This window comes from Brachyhypopomus gauderio, chromosome 9 (assembly GCF_052324685.1).
Source record: "Brachyhypopomus gauderio isolate BG-103 chromosome 9, BGAUD_0.2, whole genome shotgun sequence".
Taxonomy (NCBI): domain Eukaryota; kingdom Metazoa; phylum Chordata; class Actinopteri; order Gymnotiformes; family Hypopomidae; genus Brachyhypopomus; species Brachyhypopomus gauderio.
Genome location: NC_135219.1, coordinates 26343858 through 26368164, shown reverse-complemented (window position 1 = coordinate 26368164; position 24307 = coordinate 26343858). Strand labels below are relative to the sequence as shown.

At 42.1% G+C, this 24307-nt stretch overlaps 1 protein-coding gene across 5 annotated transcripts in view; it reads right to left on the bottom strand.

Annotated features, from left to right (window-relative positions):
* Positions 1-24307, bottom strand: part of nrxn3b (neurexin 3b) — a 233517-nt gene that overhangs the window by 170694 nt on the left and 38516 nt on the right. For all 5 annotated transcript variants that reach the window (XR_013133413.1, XM_077018153.1, XM_077018156.1 and 2 more), the window contains exon 5: positions 1454-1755. Coding sequence is in view for 4 of the 5 variants with exons in the window: in XM_077018153.1 (XP_076874268.1) it covers positions 1454-1755 (302 nt within the window). In the remaining variant the exon portion in view is untranslated. The remainder of the gene's footprint in view (positions 1-1453; positions 1756-24307) is intronic.

The window sequence follows — 24307 nt, the reverse complement described above, 5'->3', positions numbered from 1 at the left end:
AGGAAAACAATAGAATGAGGAAAACTCAACACAATGATGAGTAACAATGTTGAGTAACAATGATGAGCGAACTCCTCAATGTTGTGGCAGGTGGGGTGACTATGGAGCCAGCCCTAACAACATCTTAGAAATTATATTGAATTCTTATATTAAAGAAGCATAAAGACAAAAAATGTGCTAAAGATATATTTGTAATCAAACTATAACCCATTGGTCTCTGGACATGAGGCAAGACAAAAACTGTATAGAGAACTATCAGCATTTGACTAAATTCACACACCTGCTTACAGTCAAGACTGTACAAGTCAAGACAAAAAAATAAAGAAAGAAGTTGGCTCTGTGACAGGACATGTAAGATAGAAACAGTGTCCCATAGGCAGTCTGCTGTGGAACTAGTGTTGCCACCTGTCCCGGTTTTCACGTGCCTGTCCCGGTTTTACCGGTCTGTCCCGGTTTTTCTTCTTTTTAATATTCGGTCCCGGCAAAAAATAAACCAGGATTCAGACTGTTTCTGCACACTTTAAATCTGGTTTTTTTTTCTAGCCGTGTCCATTTAAAACCCCTCTGGTAACATTTTATGTTCGACACCCCCCCCCCGCTCAACAACCTACGTTCGTCACCCCCCCCCGTCAACAGATTACACTCGCCACCCTGACAGTGTTCTTGTTTTTTGTCAGACCTAGGTGGCAACCCTATGTGGAACCATTAATAAATATTTGTAAATTCAGGTTGTGTACAGACCTGAGCAGTTTTTCCCAACAAAGCAGTGTCATAGCTGGTTTGAATGCATTGAAAAATGCATTGAAGCCATAAACACAGAATATTCATCAGATTGTGGCCATTTACAAGCATTCATTATAAGGACAAATTCCACTAATTCCACTGATGCCAGATATTTTCAAATCAAATTAAATTGTCAGTTGCAACTGAAGCAGATGTTTCAGTTATTAGATGATGCTCGAAGTTGTCTGAATTCATTAAATTCCTGCCCATGCACACTCATCATGTTTAATCATACCTACTGGTTTTACTTTGACAAAAAAAGAAAGATACACCTTAAACTGCTACCAATCTCCTGGTGCTATTAAAGGGACATATGTTGGACTTTTTTTTCCATTCCTGTTTTGAAATAGGTTGCTCAGTTGTTCAGGAACCTACATATAATTAACCTACATATAATGATGATCATTGCTGAGCTGTGTTCTTGGGAAACAAAGCCCAAGGAAATAATATAGTTAGAAAAAGAACAACAAATATTGGATATAAAAATGATCTTACCTATCTAACGTAATTGTATTAGGTTACCTACCTTACCTAATGATCTTATCTGTTTTTTTTTACGTATAACAGTAACAATGTCTACCTGATAGTTTTAATGCCATATTAATCAATGAATTTTCACTGTCTGTAAATTGATTTATTTATCTAAACACTTGAAGTGACATCACGTTACCTGTCTCAGATTGCGTGTCACTTTGATGTCATGCCAGGCATTATCATTGAACTTTCCGTTGACAGGCTCAACAACTGCCTCGAAGGCTCCGGAGCCCAGGTTTATAACCAGTGAAACAGCACCATCCTTTAGAGCCAGGTTGACATAGTCCGCCGATTTTCCTGTGTGTAAGATGAGTCCATTACGCTGCCAGGTCTTGAAGGAAAGTGTAATCTCATCGCTGCTGCTCTGAATGGGGTTCTGGGACAGGTCGTAGCAGAGGTACTCAGAGCCTCGAAATGTTGCTACATTGTCTTCTCGTGCTGTAAGAGAGAAAAAAAGGTTGTCAGATACATCAGGTGAGGTATAATTAACAAAAAATCAATAAAACCAACATGTACAACATTCAACAGATCTGAGTGAATTAATAAAATCAAACAAATGTGAAGGAGGCTAATGTAAAATAATGTATGATAATGCCTTGAAGACATTTGATTGATCAGGTCAGTTCGTACCTCGAGTACAACTAAGGACAGGCTATCTAAGGACAGACAGGAGTGTGAACGTGATAAGGAAAACTCTGTATTGATGTGTCTGAACAGCCTGGCACTGGAGGACACACACCCCACATTTTAAGTCAGCTTTTCAAAAGAGAAGCACTTATGGGGATGAATGAAGATGTAGTGTCGACATAATTAGCATTCCGTATAGCATTTATGTATGAAGAGGTGTCCAAAGAGTGATCCACCTCAATGTACGCTGCTCTGAATGTGAGATATGTAAACAAGACTCCATATTGTTTGACCATACTACGTCCCCTTTTAACATGAAAGGGATCAAAATAGTTACTCCCACATGCATAAAATGCAGCTTGTCAGGCAGTACACATTCCTTGAGTAAATCTGCCATCTTTTGATCAGCAGGCCTTGCATGAAATTTTCTGCATGCGATGTACTGAGAAATTATAGTTCGAGCAGCTCTATTTAATCCTGGGATGCAGTAGTTCTGTCTGACCTTTGCTATTAAGTGATTCCTTCCAGTGTGTCCCATTTGTACATGAATGTGCTGCCAAATCAGCTTGGCAATGTGATGATCTTTGTGCAACACCGTGGGGCATCTGGATTCTTCTGGCATTGCTGACTTTTAAAATGTGAAGCATCATTCTCAATGTACTTAAGAACAGTAAGGCTATCAGTCCAGAAAAAGATTCCTCTAGTTTGATTTCTAACTCTTGTTTTAACAATCTATCCACCTTCACTGCTATGGCTGCAACTCTATTCTTGGTATTGTTATCTTCTTCAGTGGCACTACTCTGGATTTACCCAAAAGTAATGTGCAACACTTCTGTCCCTCTTCATTTGTGAACAGAACGTATGCGGCTGATAAATGGTGTATCTGAGCTGTATGAGTGTGGCCAAAATCAGCTGGCTTTATGCATCTGTTCACCCTGAAACTCCTGAAGCTCTGAGAGCCACTGAATGTACATCCTTCACCTACATCCTCATCCCAGCTTACTTTCTGCTGAAAAAGCTCTTTTAGTATTAGTTAGTCTGGGAGAATACATGGAGCCAGCAAACCTAAAGGGTCATAGACAGAGATTACTACTCTGAGTATTCCTCTACTAGTAGCAGATCTGAGAGTATTCCTCTCCTACTAGCAGATCTGAGAGTATTCCTCTCCTACTAGCAGATCTGAGAGTATTCCTCTCCTACTAGCAGATCTGAGAGTATTCCTCTCCTACTAGCAGATCTGAGAGTATTCCTCTCCTACTAGCAGATCTGAGAGTATTCCTCTCCTAGTAGCAGATCTTATTGGTGCATTTATCATGTACCTGAAGCTATCTGACTCAGTGTACCACTGAACTCCTAAAGCTCTCTCTATTGGCAGAGTGTCTTGGCTAAAAATCCAAGTCCTTCACCTCCGTAGCTCTTTTGTTAGCTGGAACAGTTGACAGTACTGTCCTGCATTTGCTGACCCACTTCGTCAGTTTGAATCCACCTCCTAAGCATAAGGCTCTTAGAGGCTCTTAGAGATTGTGAAAGTGAAGCTGCCTGCTCTTCTGTAGCTACAGACTTTAAGCAATCCTCCATGTAGAAATTTCGCCTTACTGTTTCAGCAGCCTCAGCTGTTGTCTTGTCTCTTCCATCCTCCACTGTCTTTCTCAGTGCAAAGTAGCCCTGAAGATGTGCTCAGTAATTCTGTACTCTTCTAGCTCTTCATTCAAGTCTCCATCAGGCCACCAGAGGAAATGCAAAAAGTCGGAGTCCTTGTGAGGTACTCTGACTTGATGAAACATTGCATCTATGTCAGCCATAATTGCAATGTGCTCTTCTCCAAACCTTAGTAGCACTCTAATCAGGCTATTGGTAAGGTCAGGGCCCTGTAGTAACTGACTGTTCAGTGAGACCCCCTGGTATGTTGCAGTTAGGGTTGCAGCGGTAAACGGTTTCACGGTATACCACAGTATTAAAATACACGGTTGTCATACCGTGTGCGTTTGCTTATTACCGGTAAAAAGCAAGCCAGCAGAGAAACTGACCCGCGCATGCGCAACTCCGCTCTGGTTCAGCTACCCAGCACAGCGGTGAGAATGGCAGAAAGTGTATCAGACTTAACTATTTTTTTAAGCTAAACTAAAGTCAGCGGCGAAAATGACGTAATCGCGGTGGCTCCGCCCGTGCGCGAGGGTCTCACGCGCTGTCGATTCGCGAGGTCGTGCACCTCTCGAATTTTGTAACTTTGCGCGCGCCGCGACTCAGCGCAATGAACAAAGTCATGTTTGCAGGATTCATACACCATTACAAGGTGGAATTAAAGCACTTGTACGTAACTTTAAAGGTCCGTTTCAATATTTCCCAGCACCTTAAACTTAATAAAGTTAAATATTTATACATATACTCGAAATAATTCGCTTTTTCATCACATTATTTAATGGTTGTTTATTTTCAAAACCTCAATCTTAACGTCTTCACGTTTTCTCATGTTTCATCCTGGAATTACAAGAGGCTCGTATTTGTTAACGTAATACGAGATAACTGTGCGGAGTCGCGCTACGGTCACTAGTGAAAAGAATAAACCTAGCTTTTTATGGTCCTTGCTTTCACTGGATGTAAAGACCCCATTAATTTACATGCGTTCATTTTCAAATTCTAACGTGCCTGTTTTTCATATAAACCAGACTCGGTGTGAAAGCCTTAAAATAGAAATCTCTAATGTGAGGGTCATGTCAGAAATAAATCATCTCTTTCTGCAGTATCTGGTTATATTCTAACTTGGCAGTACAACGGACGTTTACAACAGTTGTTGATCAGACACTGACCCAGGCTGAGTTTATCAGATATTAAATAATTTAAACTTAAATAATTGTACTGAAATCCATGATTTAGGTTTCTCTAATTTTGCAGTATTTATATAAACATGTTTACAGCTTTTTTTTTTAAGGAGGCATTTTGTATACAATAGTTCCAGGTTTCTACAATAAATAGTTAATTGAACAAAAAAAAGTTGTAATTTCTTTAAGGGTCAGTGTATCTTAATAATATACAAACTAACTGTGATACCGTGATACTGCGGTATTTTCTGAGACGGTTATCATACCGTGAAAATCTCATACCGTTGCAACCTTAGTTGCAGTGCAGTCAAAGGCTACTCTAAGTTAGTTTTTTTAAGGAAGATACACCCCATGATGAGGGATGTACCATACCCTTCCATCTCTGCACTGAAGACTTTCAGTAGGCACCCTTTCTGCATATCCCTTTGAGATAATGTCCTGCATAAAGGCCTTGTAGTCCTTTTGGAAATTTGTATTCCTAATAAGTTTCTTCTTGAGGTTGACAACCCTTTGTTCTACTAGACTGCGGATGTTGGTCATCCTCATTGGCGCAGTTCTAAAAAGAAGCCCTATATGGTTATGTCCATTTTGCTGAACATATTGTTCCACAGATTGCAGGAATTTCTTATCCTTCTGTGACATCTCTATTTTGTCCTCGCAGCTGCACACTGAGAAGTCCAAATTCAATTACTGTGTTAACATTTCTTCTATGCTTGCTACAGATATCCTGTTTGCAGTGAGGCTCTGCAATCCCTTTTCAATGTATTTTAATTCATTGCAGTTGCAGTTATTATGGCATACGGACCATCACCTTGGCCATTGATGACCTTATGAGCATTGGCACCTATCAGTAGGCCAACCTCTGATTGGATGGCTGGAAGATGTAACTGGTCTAAGTATATGCACAGGTTTCCTCATCTAATGAGGTCACAGAATGTTTGGTCAGATCTTTAACTGTACTATTCCTGCTACTGGATGACCTTGCTGCTTTATGCACGTTTGGGTGTTTGAGTGAACAGACCTGACATGTGGCTCTTCTTATGCAGTCTTTGCTCAAGTGACTCTGAGTAAGACAACCAAAACAGAGACCCTTTGCAATCTTATCCTTGTGCATTTGATTCTTGAATTTGTCACATTGTTTCAATGTGTGCCTCCCTTGGCAAGTTTCCACAGCAGCATTCAAGGTTCCTGCCTTTACTCTTTGGTTTGAGTGCAAATTCGTGGGCAATTCTGAGATGACACTTGTAACGAAACTGTTACCATTAGATGTGTGTCTTCTAAAGGCCTTCATTGATGTATCGTCTCTTTGGTCAACAGACACATTGGTTTCCTGAAGGTTACCAAACAATAGATCTATTGCCACTTGTGACTCTATATAATTCACAAGATCCACAAACCTTGCCTTTCTTCCACAGCTCTCCTGCACTTCAAACGCTACATGTTTCCATCTTCCTTTCAGATGATGAGGCGGCTTGGAAATTATGGCCATCATATTCATAGAGTTATCCAACTCCTCCATGTAGTGAACCTCCTGTATGGTGTTTCTGCAGCCAATCAGGAAGAGTGCATAGGCATTTAAGGCTCTGGCATCTTGTGTCCTTATCTGTGGCCATCTCAAGCCATTGCCAGTCTCAGCTCATTACCGTAATGTTGATTGACTTCTCTTTACCCCTTTTCTGATCTCGTGTTCGCAGCTCCTTACTAACTCCTGTGGTACCCCAGTGGTGAACTGCTCCAGAAAGTAGAGCTCATCTCTGTAGTTCTGAGATTTGCTGTTGATAGCATTGTCAAAGGCTCTAAGAAAAGACCTATGTGAGCGGATCACCAGTGAACACTGGAACTTCTTTTTTGGGTAATAGAGACAGGTTTTGTTGATAAACTTACATCTCCGTTATCTTGTTTTTTTGGTACAGCACTCGATAAATGTCATCTCCTACCATTTTCTCGAGTATTGTCAGGTGAGTTTCTGACTCAATATGTCTGATGCTGAATGTGTGTAGATCTGCTGTTACCTTTTGTTTTATCAGCTCCCATAGGAGAAGAAACAATGACACTGTCCTTATGAACTCCTGTAAAATGTCCTATAATTTTTCCTTGGCTCAGTGTATCCATAGTTGGGGCTTGGGACTGCACATAATCATTCATTGCATCACCAGGACATTTGCTGTCCTCATACACCTTCAGCTTGGCATTAGAAACTGCTATGGCTGCCTCCAACTTCAACTGTTCCATCTCAGTTTGCTTCCTTTTCAATGATGCAGCTCGTGCCACTAAGGCTACGGTGCAACTGAGCATGTACAAGACACCATTGACAAGCATTCACATATGGAACCTGCCCTTCTCTTGTGCCTTTGGCTACCTGCCATCACCTCAGAAACACTGTCCCATGGAACCACTTCACCTTCTGTTTCCGAGCATCTTTGTGCCTTTTTCCACTTTTCTGTCCCAAGTATAAATCCTCTAATAATAGAAGACTTGTGCTAATACCAGTTAAACTGATCTGCCTTTATGTAATCCTCTGACAACAACTGTTGGACACCGTTATTGAGCACCGCTAACTCTTCATATAGTTTGGAAAAATTGTGCAGGATTTCCATTTCAACCTAATATATTCCCTATTGACTTTCATGTTTTCTATTTCGTTAATTTGCTGTCAGTTGAGACATTTTTGACTTCCTTTGAGCAATAAGCCTGTGTAGTTTCTCGTCCAGTGCCTTTTGTGTATACTTGGGCTACCTCATACAGACAATTGCATCATGGTTATCGTTTGCCATGTTGTGGAATGACCTTGTGGAATGACTAATCACAAATTTCTAACGAAGCTTCCGAAACTTCTAAAAAGATTCAATTGACTATACTCTTCACGAATTACTTACTTTGATGTGCATGTAAACATTCTATCCAGAATGTGAGCTGGTACTTCCTTTTAAGTAACAATTTCCTTTTTTTTTGTTTAGCTTGGGAATCCGCATTTGCATTCGTATGATGCGCATGCAAACTTTGTTCCTTTGTTCCTCCTTAATCCGTTTCATACTTGAATTTGTTCTTGTTTTTTCTTATATTCCATGCTTCTTTCTTATGTTCCTTGTCCTTTTCTTAAGTACAAAGATAAATTTTTAACTAAATGTAGTGTCAACAGAATTAGTATCCAAGAACATCTATACCTTGGTAAACACTAGAGCAAAAAGTAAGAACTCATGCCAAGATTGAGCTTCAATAATAGATTTTATCGAAATTCTAACATAGCTTTTATTTCCTTATTCCTATAACTCAAATAGTATGGTCAAAAATTTGTACTCTATGCTCCTAAGTCCTCCTATTTTTCCTAATTTATTCACAAATCCCTCTTCCCAAAAACTATCGATCTAATATACGTCATGCGGATTGGGCCATACCATGTATAACAAATAGCTGGGTGCTATATTAACAATGTAAGTCTTCACTCCCCTGCCCCTCCCCTGCCTCACTCCTAAGTCTTGTGTTTAGTCTCTTGTGTTGTCTGTTATTGTAAGTACCTCTTGGTTGTATGCTATTGGGTATCTTGGTCTTATGTGTCTGTAATACTAGTCTGTGTGTACTCCCTGTATTTTGCATTCTCTGTTAGAAATACTTTGTGATTTTGGTTTCTCTAGTGATTTTGCTTGTCCCCCCAGTTATTTCTGTTAGTGCTGTTTGGTTCATATGTGAGGTGTTGTTTGACTATTCTTGGTGTATGTTCTGTGTGCTCTGTATAACTATTAGTTTTCTTATTAAATCATTGTTCAGTCCGCACTTGCGTTCAGCCCTCTCTCCCAGTTGTTACATAATAACAGACCCTACAATGGATACAGCAGACAGTGGAGTGAGGCATGTTGCTAGCTTGCCTCCTCCCAAAGGTGATGAGGACTATAAGGTACAGACCATTTGCAGTCATGTTTCATTTTGGACACTGCAGGTACACCTGTTGCACTACCCTTTTTAACCGACTCCCCAGACATGTATGATGGAGAGGAGCGTAATGCTGATGCCTTCGTACTACAATGTAGCCTGTATTTTCAGTTCCTGACATGCCCTATACCACCGGAAAAGGTTCTTGTGCTCTTTATGAGGGCAAGACTACAGGGAAAGGTGCTTGAGTGGGCCAACCTCATCCTTGCGCACCGGACAGAGGAAGCCTGGACTGTGGAGGGGTTTCACCGGTGTTGCCCCCCAGCCCTACAGTGTGTCTGAGACTGTAGGTGCTACTACACCTCTTCCTGGAGTGGTCTTTGTCACCAGTATGGTGGATTCTCCTAAGACTTTTTTGGGGGGTGCTATGAGCCTGTGCGTCAGGCCCTCATGTCTCATCAGACTGACCCCATTGGCAATGTGGGGAGGAAGAGGGGAATGAGGGGCGGTGCAAGGGCATGTCCATGTTCCTCCCCAGATGCTCCAGCGGCCACGGTACCTCCTGACCCGCAGCCAGCGACCCGGAAGGGGTCACTGCCTCCAGTTCCCGCGACACAGAAGGGGTCACTGCCTCCAGTTCCCGCAGCCCAGGAGAGGCCTGCACCCATGCCAGAGGCCCAGGAGAGGCCTGCACCCGTGCCAGAGGCCCAAAAGGGCTCACTGCCTCCAGTTCCCGCGCCCCACCCTGGGGCCTGCCAGCGTTCCAGAGGCCCGCCTGGGGCCTTCTTCTGCTCCATGTACCCTCACAGGGCCCACAGTGACTGTTCTGCCCACCTGTGGGCCTAATATTGACAATATTTTTGTTCCCCCTAGTGTTCCCCCATCTGTGCCTGTATCCCCATTTTTGTCCTGTTCTGTGCCCGGTTTTGTTCTGTTCCCTGTCTCTGTACATGATAACGTCATTGTTCATGTGCCGATGCCCATTACTGTATCTAGTGGTGTTGTTTCTGTCCCTGTACCCATGTCTGTTCCTAGAGTTGTCACCCATTTTGTTCCTGTTCATGTGGCTGTAGTTTTGAATATATTCGCCTCTGTCTCTGCCTCGTTCCCTGTCCACAGTACTGTTCCCTGTTCGGATCCTGTTTCCCCTGCTTCTCGTCCTGTCCAGTCCCCAGAGGTCCCGTTTTCCTGTCCCCCTCAACCTGTTTCCGCTCCTGTGTTTGTGTCTCCTAGACCTTGGTCCCCTGAGCCTTCTTTTTTTGCCCCTAGGTCCTCTGTTCCTGTTGTGTTCCCCTCAATGCCTTCTCCCCAGCTCCCAGCTTGTCCTTCGTTTCCTGGTTTGGTTCCTCCTATCTGTGCTTTTTTTTTTAGCCTTGGAGGGGGGTTCTGTCAGTCCCGCCTCCCTCCTGTCAGTCATGTCTTCTGTTTTTGTTCTGTGTTTGTCTTTTATTTTGAAATTCCTAGTTGTGTCTGACTTCACTCCCCTGCCTTGTTCTCTGCCCCTCATTATTGCTTTCTGGTGTGTCTTGTTGAGTTCCTTGTTTGGTCAGTGTATTTAAGTCTTGTGTTTCGGCTCTTGTGTTGTCTGTTATTGTAAGTACCTCTTGCTTGCTTATTTGTGATCTTGGTCTTCAGTGTCTGTAATACTAGTCTGTATGTACTCCCTGTATTTTGCATTCTCTGTTAGAAGTGCTTTGTGTACTATTCTTTAGCCTTGTCCCCGCAGTTATTTCTGTTAGTGTTGTTTGGTTCCTATGTTAGGTGTTTGATTATTCTTGGTGGGTGTTTGGTGTGCTCTGTATAAGTGTATTAGTTTTGTTATTAAATCTTTTATTCAGTCCGCATTTGCGTCCAGCCCACTCTCCCAGCTCCTTACAGTATTCTGTAGCTGAGCAATTCAACTATGGGAAACATTTTTGGAAATTGCAGCAAGAACAAATGCCTTATTTCTCTGGTGAGGCCATGCTTCTTTGAGGAGCAGAGAGAGGACACTAGAGTTGAGGCTTAGCTTAGCTGGACCACTTCTATTGGCTGAGCAGCGTGATGTCAGTCTTGCCATCCGGGAAACAAAATTGAGGAACAAAGTTCTGCTGCAGTTCTATCCATTAAATTGCTGTGGATGTAGCATATCATATCTTTTATACATTTTAATGGAGTACTGTAATTATTAGTTTGGAATGATTGCAGTTTATTATTAAAATGTAATTATATTTCCAAATGCAATTTATATTTCGATCTTCAGAGTACATATTCATTGTTAATCAGTGAGGTTTCTGCACATTTAAAAGTATTGGTTTAATTTTAAATTCTGGTCAGTGTAAAATGGAATACATATTTATGGTCCACAAACGTACATTAGCATAAACTCTATCACAAAAAATACAATTCTTTGTACCTTAATAATAGTCTTAATACACCCGTTTAACTTTGTGATACGACCAAGCAAGCTACAATAAATGCCCTGCACTGTGTTGTAGACAAGCTGGTATTACCCCAGAACGGGTAGAAAGTAAAGTTCTCCGGCTCTGGCCCACGGAGCTACAGTGGAAGTAAGCTCCCCTGAGCTCGTGACCATGGTCGAGAGCAGCAAGCAGGCAAAAGGTAACACAGGGGGCTCATCAGGGATTATTATTAAGACTCATAGAGTGAGTCTATGAAGCGGAAATTGTACCGGACTGCTGAAGTCAAATCAAATCCAAGTTTATTTGTATAGCGCTTTTCACAACACATGTTGTCACATGTAAGTACACAGCAAAACTGAAGCAGACTGTTGATGTAGTAAGCAGCTCTAACCCGTTCAGGTCACCAGTAATGGCGAATGAAATTGGACGGTTACATATCTCATTTGAGAATTGGATGAATACGTTTAATGACGAATTCGGCAACACTACCCATGGCCATAAATCAGTGGAATCAAACACGTGCTATAGCATAGTCAAGTTCACATTCACATGAAGTAAAGAGGGAAACTAACCCATTAAGTTGTGCGATGAAATTACCAGGTGCAGTGACAGTGGAATTGAGTTACAACCAAATCAAAATAAAAACTGTAGCGGCTATTGCACCCAGCGCTGTCCCAAAAGCACACAAGATGGACAATTTTATCAGTCTGTAGGGGAGATATCACACCTGCCGCATGTAAACCCTTTCAGCAATGTGCAACCTAGCTGCTACACAGAGCACTCCTATAGATGCTAATTATCTTCCAGTGTCACAAGAGACCGAATTTTTCACCTTTTACTCCAGAAATGCCATCAGTGGAAAATATAAATGGTCGGCCACTGGGACAGTGCAGATGTATCCACTGTAATGTCAAGTTTACTGGAGCTTACCCCAAAAGTGAGCATACCTTAATTCATCCAAGATCCAGTTCCAGTGTTAGGCGGCCGAGGCACGTACATTATGACATATCATCTGACAGTGAGAGTGAAAACATAGCTCAGAAAGAAAGAATTCCTACTCTGCAACCAGGCCAGTTTGATAGTAGAGGGTCATGGAAGGAGTTTCTACACCGCTTTGAGAGCTGTGCTAAAGCTAGTCATTGGTTGGAAAAGACGATGGCTGTCCAGTTGAGATTTTGTTTGGTGGGAGCTGCAGGGACAGTCGTCCACAAAAATCCAAGGTCCTCACACTGGAGTTATACTAGATCTAATATTAACGCTGGGTATCGACGTAGATAATATAAACATACTCCCGCAAACCGTAGCAATCTCCGATCATTATTTAGTAAAATTCGATTTTCACCTTAACATAAATACCCGCCCGTCTCCTCGGCAGTGTATAAAGCGCTCGATAAATTCATCAACAGCAACACAGTTTATTGAAACCCTCCCTGACTTAACTGCTTTAGCCCACTCGCCATCCGATCCAGGAGAGTTAGATAGTCTAACCGACTACTTGGAGAATACCTGCAGATCAGCACTAGATATAGTAGCTCCACTAAAATATAAAAAAGCTAGATCCAAAAAGCTCGCCCCGTGGTACACTGACCAAACTAGAAACTTAAAACAAATAGCACGTAAATTAGAGCGGAAATGGCGAACTACTAAGTTGGAAGTATTCCACTGTGCCTGGAAGGATAGCATCATTGACTACAAACGGGCACTCGCTAAAGCACGCTCAGCATACCTAGCCTCACTGATAGAGAAAAATAAAAACAATCCTAGATTTCTTTTTAATACTATTTCTAAACTTACCAAAAATCAAGCAGGCACAGAACCTCAGATTCCAGTAAACCTCACTAGTAATGTATTTACAGTGCCCTCCATAATTATTGGCACCCCTGGTTAAGATGTGTTCTTTAGCTTCTTATAAATTGAGTTTTTTTTTTTCTAAATAATATAGGACCACAATGGAAAAAAAGAGTAAAATCCAACCTTTAACTCAAGTGCATTTATTCAGTAGGAAAAAAATCCCACATTAAGAAATAATTGTTTAACATCAAATAATGTGTGCCACAATTATTAGCACCCCTGATGTTAATACTTTGTGCAACCCCCTTTGGCCAACAAAACAGCATCTAATCTTCTCCTATAATGTTTCACAAGATGGGTGAACACAGAAAGAGGGATCTTCGACCATTCCTCTTTGCACAATCTCTCTAAATCATCCAGCAACCTGGGTCCTCTCCTCTGCACTCTCCTCTTCAGCTCACCCCACAGGTTTTCAATGGGGTTGGGGTCTGGGGACTGAGATGGCCATGGGAGGAGCTTGATTCTGTGTGTGGTCAACCATTTCTGTGTAGATCTTGCCATATGTTTAGGGTCATTATCTTGCTGAAAGACCCAGTGACGACCCATCTTCAGCTTTTGGGCAGAAGCCACCAGATTTTGTTTTAAAATGTCCTGGTATTTCAAAGCATTCATGATGCCATGCACCCTAACAAGGTTCCCTGGGCCTTTGGAAGAGAAGCAGGCCCACAGCATCACTGATCCTCCCCCATATTTCACAGTGGGCATGAGGTGCTTTTCTGCATACTCAGCTCTTGTGTTACGCCAGACCCACTTACAGCATTTGTTGCCAAAAAGCTCTATCTTTGTTTCATCTGACCAAAGCACATGGTCCCAGTTGAAGTTCCAGTACTGCTTAGCAAACTCCAAACATTTTCGTTTATGATTGAGAGTGAGAAAAGGTTTTTTTCGTGCATGCCTCCCAAACAGCTTGTTAACGTGTAGATAGCACCTGATGGTTGTTCTGGAGACTTTGTGACCCCAAGATGCTACCCTTTGTTGCAGTTCTGTAACAGTTAGCTTTGGAGAACTTTTTATTTCTCTTATCATCCTCCTCACTGTGCGTGGTGGCAAAATAAACTTGCGTCCTCGTCCAGACTTGTTTACCACTGTCCCAGTTGTTTTAAACTTCTTAATAATTCCTCTGACAGTAGATATGGACAGGTGTAGGCGAGTGGCTATTTTCTTGTAGCCATTGCCTGACTTGTGAAGGTCAACACACATCTGCCTTACTTGAATGCTATGTTCCTTTGTCTTTCCCATGTTGAAGAGAAATGGCCTCTGTGTCATGTCATAATTATACCCCAGGGAAACAGGAAGTTGTAAATTGCTAATTAAATGTTCCTACATACTCTGATTAACTTTGTGAACTACTGTAGAAGTGACAGAAATTCTTTAATTACATTTATTTCCTAAGAATTGTTAGGGGTGCCAATAATTGTGGAACAGGTGATTTTATGTAGAATAATTATTTCTTAATCAGGGATTTTATTTTCCCCCTTAAACTTCACTTGAGTTAAAGGTTACATTTTTCTACAATTGTCAGTGTAAGAGTATGTTTCCACAATAACAATTTAATTTATTAGAAGCTAAAGAACACATCTTAACCAGGGGTGCCAATAATTATGGAGGGCACTGTATAGATTTCTTTGATAATAAAATGGAGAATATTAGACAAAATATAAAACCCTTTATTAGCAATACAACTGGTATGTCATCTGGTTTGGTTGATATTGATTTAAATTACATACCGGGAGAAAAACTTGATGCTTTTCATCCACTCCCAAAATCAGAATTAGAGAAAATAATTTCTTCCTTAAATTGTACTACCTGCACACTAGACTCGGTTCCCTCAAAGTTATTAAGAGTCATTACCAGCTGTAACTGAACCTCTTCTAACTATAGTTAACTCATCCATTACAACAGGTCTCATGCCCAAATCATGTAAATTAGCAATTATCAAACCTCTGATCAAGAAACGAAATCTTGATCCGACTGTGCTATCTAATTATAGACCCATTTCAAACACATCATTTATATCTAAGATCATAGAAAAAGCTGTTGCCCAGCAATTATGCCTATATCTGCATAGGAATAACACATTTGAAAAGTTCCAATCTGGTTTAAGGCCCCATCACAGTACTGAAACAGTATTAGTTAAAGTAACAAATGATCTCCTCCTTGCATCAGATCAAGGCTATCACTGTTAGTGCTTCTTGATCTTAGTGCAGCTTTCGACACAATTGATTATAGGATCTTGCTAGAAAGGTTACAACGCTGGGTTGGAGTCTCAGGCACAGCCCTTTCATGGTTTCAGTCTTATTTAACAAATCGCTATCAGTTTGTAGAGCTCAATAATATTTCATCCAAACGTACAATGGTTAAATATGGGGTCCCGCAAGGCTCCATCTTAGGACCACTATTATTTACATTATATATGCTATCATTGGGCACAGTTATAAACAAACATGGTGTCAATTTTCACTGCTATGCGGATGACACTCAACTTTACATATCAGCCAAACCCGATGACAAACTCAGTTTAGGAAAAATTGAGGCCTGTGTAAGAGATATTAAATGCTGGATGTCTCTAAACTTCCTACACTTCCTTGTGGGCCCTAAGGCCGCAAGACAGAAAATTCCAAATTTAATGCTTAATCTTGCAGACTATCCCATTACACCTGGCACAGTAGCCAAAAACCTAGGCGTCATACTCGACTCCGACCTATCATTTGATAAATATATAGATAATACTACTAGGATAGCTTTTCTACATCTCCGCAACATTGCCAAATTAAGAAATGCATTATCACAGGATGATGCAGAAAAATTGGTGCACGCCTTTGTTAGCTCTAGACTAGACTACTGCAATTCACTACTGTCAGGATGTTCAAATAGGAATCGAAATAAACTTCAAGTAGTTCAAAATGCCGCAGCTAGAGTTCTGACCAGAACTAGAAAATTTCAGCATATTAGACCAGTCCTATCAGCCCTGCATTGGCTCCCAGTTAAATTGATTATATATTGATTTCAAAATTCTATTATTAGCATATAAAGCACTACACGTGCTTGCTCCTGAATACCTCCAGGAACTTATTTCCTACTATGAACCCCCACGCCCACTAAGATCACAGGGTGCTGGTCTGTTATTAGTTCCACAAATTAACAAGGTAACAGCAGGGGGAAGAGCCTTTTCTTATAAGGCCCCCCAGCTTTGGAATAATCTTCCTAAATGTGTCCGGGACTCTGACACAGTCACAATCTTTAAATCTAGGTTGAAAACCCACTTATTTAGTCTAGCGTTTGATAATTACTATCCCCCTTAGATAAAGGTACAGATCCAGGGGTTCATAGACGAAGGGTTTTATGGTAGACTGGGGTGCTGGTGCTGTCATCCTGTCACTGCTCGTGGTCACTCAAGTTTGTTGACAGTGCAGTGGACGGATGCCATTGTGTCAGAATGCCCCCAAGCCTATGTTACCTTCTGGTTCTGCCTTTTTTAGCTAGGCTGTAATAATTTAACTTGGTGCCGGAGTTGCTGCCACACTCCAGAAATGTTTATAATTTTACCTGTCCTGTATATGTCCTCATACAGAGCTAATTTTCCCTGTTTCATTTCTCCACATGGCTGCCCTCCTGCTTGAGGAATAATGAGATGAGGAGAGACAAGCGATCCATCCTGGCCGGCCACCTCCTGCCTAACCGGATGCCTACACTGTGATGGACATTATTACATCTTTTATATTCAGTCTAAATGGACATTATTGCATCTTTTACATTCTGTCTATATTCTGTCTATATTGTTGTTGTTGTTGTTGTCATGGTGACCGGTGTCTGCCAGAGGAGGATGGGCTCCCCCCCTGAGTCTTGGTTCCTCTCAAGGTTTCTTCCTCATGCAAAAACTAGGGAGTTTTTCCTTGCCACTGTCGCCTTTGGCTTGCTCACTGGGGGCTAGGACTCGGCACTTGTAAAGCTGCTTTGTGACAACAACTGTTGTAAAAAGCGCTATATAAATAAAATTTGATTGATTGATTGATACCCGCATAGTAGAGGAAATTGAAGCGGCATATGGGTCTTCCTCTGAGCACGCTGCAACTATAGGGATTGAGTTGAGACAGAGAGTGTGCAAGCCATGTGAGCCACTGCATATGCTAAGAGATGACATATATGAAAAAGTTTATATTGTGTAAGCAGACTGGTCTGAACCCGAGCAAGCGCGAATCAGTGTGGAGGTTTTCACTAACACCTTGGGCGAGGCTGGAGTTGTCCAGATGTTATTAGAGGAGCACCCACACACGCTAGCACGGGCGTATGAGCTTGCTCACAGGTACCAAACAACCAAATGTGCAGCTGCCAATGTTACTCGACTAATGCAGGCAAATGCACAGACAGCAGAACGTAAAGTAAGAACTGCTACTGTGCGTGAAAGTGCAGAGGACAGTGAAGTTGGGGATGAGATTTAGACAGCATACCCGGCTAAGCATGTCATTAGGCCCCAAAAATCAAGTTTTAAGCAACACAAGCTAAACCCCAAAGAAAACAGAAACATTGATTGGAGCAACATTAAGTGTCACAACTGTCAGGGCATTGGACACATGAAATGTAATTGTTCTTCACCAAAAATGTCTGTTCATCCACACACAAATCTGAAAACTGCCAAGAACCAGGATACACATACTGTCCTCCACATTAAAGGCACAGGACCTGAGATGTGTATTCACATGTTAATGTATAACCTGGAAGTATGCGCTTTGTTAGACACTGGAGCTTGAAGAAATGTGCTGCCCTTGCGATGCTATAATGCAATCAATAGTGATGTAAAACCTCCCTTGCAGTTCTCCACTGTGGAGTTGTTACAGGGCATTGGTTCGGAGAGCATAGATGTTTGTGGAGAAATCGACCTACCAGCTCAGATTGACACACGCACAGTAAGTGTCAACTTTATTGTGGCAGACACCGCAGAGAACAATAGCCGGGTTTCCATCCAAACCTTTCGAAAAAATAATGCGCAATTTCCAAGTTTCGGCAGAAAAAAATGCGAATTAAGCCTTGTTTCCATTCATTACAGTTATGCGAATAAACTTTAGATCACGTGAGAGGACGCCAAACAATAGTGGTTTTACGTCCATCTGGCAGTTACGCATTTTTGCACGTTGAGGTTTTGAAACATTTTTTTATTTTTCTTTTCTATACATGGAGAAGTTAAATTCAATTTTTGCTCTCTCCAGAACTGTTTTTGTATGCATTTGCCATCTTTACATCGCGATCATGTACAGAACCACATGACTTGAGGCATGATACGTCATCGTTTATGCGAAAAACCCTTTTCCATCCAGTTTTTCCGAATTTTGGCGATGCGATAGTCTAACTTTTCCACCTCCTCCTAGCGTAAAAATCTTTTTGCGATATTTGGGGCTTTTTTCGAGTTTTGGTCTTTTCATTTTTTCAAAATGCGCAAAAACTCGGTGGATGGAAAACCCTCTACTGACACTATCCTGGGCAGTGGCGTGCACACATAGACACCAGGTGGTGCTAAAGCACCACCAACTCTGCCCTTTATCAACGAAAGTGCCCTTTTGAAACTTCGGGTTTTTATTTATTTATTTTTATAATTTTACTGAGATCGGTTTGAAATGATCTTTTGAAAACCTGAACCATTAAAAACAATGCCCTGAAATGAGCCACCACCTCGCACACGCCCGACCTCTCTCTTCCTTTAACACCAGATGCGCAGTTTAGTTCAGCGAGTGGATGGAAGCATTTTCAGCACAGCACACACGGTCACAGATCGACTTCTTCTCCCGTGCCCCACCAGCCAGGTCACATACACATCAAGTAAAATCATACCGTTTGCCCTCTAAGCCCAACGTGAAATCATTTTCTTGTGCAGTAAAATGTCTCATACAGCACCAAACTACTAAGCATTTTTAGACGACTGGTCACCTGATAAACTAGTCGCTCTAGCCCAAATCAATGATAGATAACGTGAGGACGACCACATACAAATAATTAAGGTAGAGTTTGAAAATCTATGTGCTAAGCTGAACGTACTGTTGTATAGGTTTTGTTAGGCAACATAAATTAACACATTCATTTGTGAAAGAAGAAACGGGAAGTTCCCCATTACCTGTGAAAAATGCCCATCTGCATTCATGTAATGACAACACTCAGTAGCCTATAACTCCTTCTCCTACTTTTTGGTCTTTTTACTGTCTTAATTGTAGGCCTATATTGATTTAAATTGTAAAATATATGCAACAAGGCCTGCAGACAGTGGAGGGTAAACAAAAGTTAACTGAAGGACATGACTGTATATAGTTAATATTGGATATGAATTATATCAGTTGGCTGCGTGACTTTTGTCCATTGAAAACTCACGTTTAGACAATGTTACAAATAAAAGTCAAATTTCATTCAACATTTCATTCAACATTTTTTTTTTTTTTTGCGCTAAAAAGTGCCCTTCAACCCTGGCACAACTCCAGTAAAAGTAAATAAAGGTGCTATCGCTGGTTTCCTTCAGGCCACTGATGTTGTCCAGTCCCCTCCAAGTGTTCCCACTGCTGAGCCAGTCCAAGGTTGTCCCAACTTCCCAGTTATTCCCCAACACCTGCAGCCTTTGTATAGAGACAGTGCTTCAGTACTAAGTGCTAACGATTGTCGTGGATTGGCCCAACTTCTCAGCACTTATGGCGATGTGTTTTCTGCTGGACCCACTGACCTGGGTCGCACGAGTCTTGTCCAGCATGACATTCAAATCTTGCCTGGGCCACCCGTGAAGCAGCGACCACGACGTATGGCATTTGAAAAACAAACTGAATCAGACACTCAGATCCAACAGAGTCTTGAAAGTGGATTGGCCTCGCCAAGCAATAGCAACTGGGCATCGCCCTTAGTACTAGTGCGGAAGAAAGACCAGACTTACCGTTTGTCAATCAATCAATCAAATCAATCAAAGTTTATTTGTATAGCACTTTTAACAACTCAAGTTGTCGCAAAGCAGCTTCACAGGGTTTACAAGGTTAAAGGTTTGTGTGGACTACAGGGCTCTCAATGCATGTACTGTAAAGGACGCATATCCTCTACCACGCATCCAAGACACACTGGAGACCCTCTCCACTGCCAAATGGTTCAGCACTCTCGACTCTGGCTATTGGCAAGTTGCACTCACACCTAGGGCATGCAAGGCTGTCGCTTTCTGTAGCAGGAAGGGATTATTTACTTGGAATGTAATGCCATTCGGGTTATGCAACGCGCCAGCAACATTTCAGCGCCGTTATGGACCGCGTGCTGTCTGGGTTGCAGTGGGAAACATGCCTGGTCTACCTAGATGATATCATCCTTCTGGGAAAAGATGTTCCAGAAATGCTCCAATGCCTCTCCCAAGTGCTCGACCGGTTTCGCCAAGCCAATCTGAAACTAAAGCCGGGTAAGTGCTGCCTGTTCCGCCGTCAAGTCTCGTATCTGGGCCACATTGTCTCTGTGCAAGGCATCGCCACTGACCCAGAGAAGGTCCAGAAGGTTCAGCAATGGCCACAGCCCACTTCTGTGTCTGAAGTTCGTCAATTTGTCAGCCTAGCGGCATACTATCCCCGATTTGTGCAAGATTTTGCTACTATTGCCAAGCCTCTTCACAAACTTACCAAGAAAAACGTTTGCTTCCATTGGACGGCTGAATGCCAAGCCTCTTTTGAACAACTAAAGAGCTCACTGACTACTACACCTCTCCTGGGCTACCCACGTGACCATGGCGATCTCATCCTTGACACGGACGCCAGTAATTTTGGAATTGGTGCAGTCTTATCCCAAGTGTAAGATGGTGCGGAACGTGTGCTAGCTTATGGGAGACGGCGACTATCCTCCACCGAACAAAACTACTGCACCACCCGGAGAGAACTACTTGCAGTGGTAGAGTTCACCAGACATTTCCACCAGTATCTCCTAGGAAGGCCTTTTGTCGTTCGCTCTGACCACAGGTTAACATCAAGGAACCTGAGGGTCAGTTGGCAAGACGGCTTGCGAAACTCGCTGAATATGACTTTCAGGTGGTGCATCGACCTGGCCACCACCACCAGAATGCAGATGTTATGTCTCGTCGTCCCTGTCGCCAGGCATACCCATGCAACATGACGGACCCTGCTGATGTACCCTCCAAAGTTCACCACAGAGGAGTGCAGTGTGATCTTGAACCGCATATCACTCAGGAAAATGACAAAACTACTCCCCTGGTAGTTTTGCTCAGAATTGTGGGGGTAGAGGAACACCTTTGACCCAGGGTAAGGATTGTGCAAACTGTTCCCCAAGTGGATCAAGACCAAGCGACCACTTTGTTCAAGGGCTGGAGTTCAGAAGACCTACGCACAGCACAAAAAGCTGATCCCGATATAGGACCTTTGTGGCATTGGTTGGATGAGGGTAGTGAGCGTCCCACCTGGGCAGACGTATCCCCATCAGGACCAGAAATTAAGGCCTATTGGAGCCAGTGGAAATGCCTTTACATGTGAGATGGTATCCTTTTGCGACGCTTTTATATCAATGATGAGGCGGAGTTTCATCCCCAGATAATTCTTCCCCGTGTGTTCCGCGGAGATGTCCAACGGCAGATGCATGATGGTCCAGTGGGTGGTCATTTCGGGGTGGAACAGACGTTGGCACGAGTACAGGTGCAGTACTATTGGTACCAGATGAGGGAAGACATCACTCTATAATGCCACACCTGTACCAGTTGCGCTTCAAAGGCTCGCCCTTCCAAAAAACCTCAAGCTCCAATGGGGACTGTGCGTGTAGGAGCGCCAATGGAACGGATCGCCATTGACCTTATGGGGCCCATGAAGGAGACTGATCGCCGAAATCGTTATATAATAGTAGCACAAGATTATTTCACCAAGTGGGTGGAAGCTTATGCATTGCCCAACGACCAAGCTGTCACCGTGGCCGAAGTTCTAACATCTGAGTGGGTGTCTCGTTATGGAGCTCCCCAGACCCTCCACAGTGACCAAGGGTCTAATTTTGAGTCAAAGGTCTTCCAAAAGATGTGTGAGCTCTTGAGAGTTGAGAGAACCCATACCACTTCCTTCAGACCACAATCGGATCAACAGATGGAAAGATTTAATGCCACACTACAGAAAATTCTAGCCACTACTGCAGAACGGTGCCATTGGGATTGGGACCTGATGACCCCATTTGCTGTCATGGCCTACAGAGCCACCAAGCATAGTTCAACTGGACTTACCCAAACATACTCTTTGGCAGGGAACTGACAGAGCCAATTGACCTTGTGGCTGGACTACAATCAATCAATCAAAGTTTATTTGTATAGCGCTTTTCACAACATATGTTGTCACAAAGCACTTTACAGGATTTAAAAGGTTAACAATACTATGGGTCCAGAACCCTAATGAGCAAGCCAAAGGTGACAGGATTGCTAGATTGTGGAATAATCTTTCTGCCTCAATTCGGGACTCTGACACAGTCTCAATGTTTAAAACTCGATTAAAGACTCATCTGTTTAGTTTGGCCTTTGATTAAGCTGTTACATATTTATTACATCTCGTATCTTTTCTCCGAGGTTCACCTGGAGAGTAACATTGCAGTCGGAGCCTACAATACCAGCATCGCTGCTCCGACACGGAATGAAAGCCTGGCGTTCATCAACAGACATTTACAGTGACAATATCATAACCCAGAACTTTCATTTTTACCTTTACTTAGTCTGATTGTGTGATTTGTGTGTGACTTGTGTATTTGTCTGTATTTTGTGCAATTTGTGTGTTAACGGGCCGCCCAATGGAGGATGGGTTCCCTTTTGAGTCTTGGTTCTCCCGAGGTTTCTTCCTATTCCCCACCATCATAGGGAGTTTTTCCTTGCCACTGTCGCCTTTGGCTTGCTCATTAGGAATTTGGACCCATACGTTTGTAAAGCTGCTTTGTGACGACATGATTTGACTTCACTTACGAGAGAGGTAGGACACCCTGCGGAGAAAACTCATTTCAGCCGCTTGTATTCATGATCTCATTCTTTCAGAGCTCGTGACCATAGGTGAGAGTCAGAAGGTCTATTGACCAGTAAATTGAGAGCTTTGTCTTTTGGCTCAGCTCTCTCTTCACTACAACGGTCCAGTACAGAGTCTGCAATATTGCAACCACAGCACCAATCCGCCAGTCAATCTCTCGTTCCATCCTTCCCTCACTTCCCAAATTTTAACAGATACAAAGCAAGATTTCAACATATGAACAAGAAGGTGTCAAAAAAGTAGACATTTATATATATATATATATAACATAGTAATTATAGCAAAATTGAGGGGGGAAAAATAAAAAGACAAAGGAAAAAAATTTATAATTTGTTTAAAAAAAGGAAAAGAATAAAACGGTTGAACAAAATACTAAAAAGGGAACAAAAATACAAAGAGTAGAACACAGTTATTAGATGCAATAGAGATAAAATAATATATAAAAATAAATAAATGTTAAAAATAATTAAAAATAAATGTGCACAATTATAAAAAATATGTACATAGGCGAATTAATATAAGAGGGGGGGATGGGGGAGGGGGCAGGATTTAGGGAGGGGGACTTTCATCTGCAGGAAGCTGTGGTAGGGATTTCAAAAAGTCTAGAAACGGAAACCAGCACCTACAAAAGTTATTAACAGAATCCCTTAGACTAAATTTTATCTCCTCGAGGCGCAAAAAGAAAGCCAAGTCCTTCAGCCACAGTGAATGAGAGGGAGGGGCCCTGGACTTCCAACCAATTGGGACAACACCAGAACACATGATAGTGTTGTGGGATCCAGATCGCAGCATGGGCAGAAGGGTTTTGTATTAGGATAAATTTGTGCTAATTTAGCATTGCACATATGAGTCCTGTGGACAACCTTAAGCTGCATTAAATTCAGTCTAGAACAAGAAGAGGAAAAGTTCACTCTAGCAAGAGCCCCAGCCCACCATCCAGTCCGGGGGTCTGCCACTACTCAGGGATACAATAGCACACTGTACATCCCCAAAATCAAAACAGCTTTTTGTTTTTTTTGACATTTTCTTCTGTATTAGAGACTCTCAAATGGAACCAAAATTATAGACATTTAAGCCTGGAGGTCCAACTGTCAACTTCAATTTGCTATATGAACACCATAAGATAACTAGTGTTAAAGTATACTAAAGAGTGTTAAAAGCACTGTGAATTTGTCTCTGTGTTCAATGACATGATTTGTGACAGGCTTTTATGTGGGCTAGGCCTTGAGTGCTACAGGTATGATAGATGTGGTCGTCTAGCTGCAGCGTGCTGGAGTAAGAACTTGGAGACCTTGGAGTTTAGGAAATGTGGAAATAAAAGCCACATCGAATGTGCATGTAAAACCTAACAGGGCACAATTAAATCCAAGAAACAAGATTACCATAAGCCTAACTATACATTTCAAAAGAAAAGGAATTTACACAACATACAACA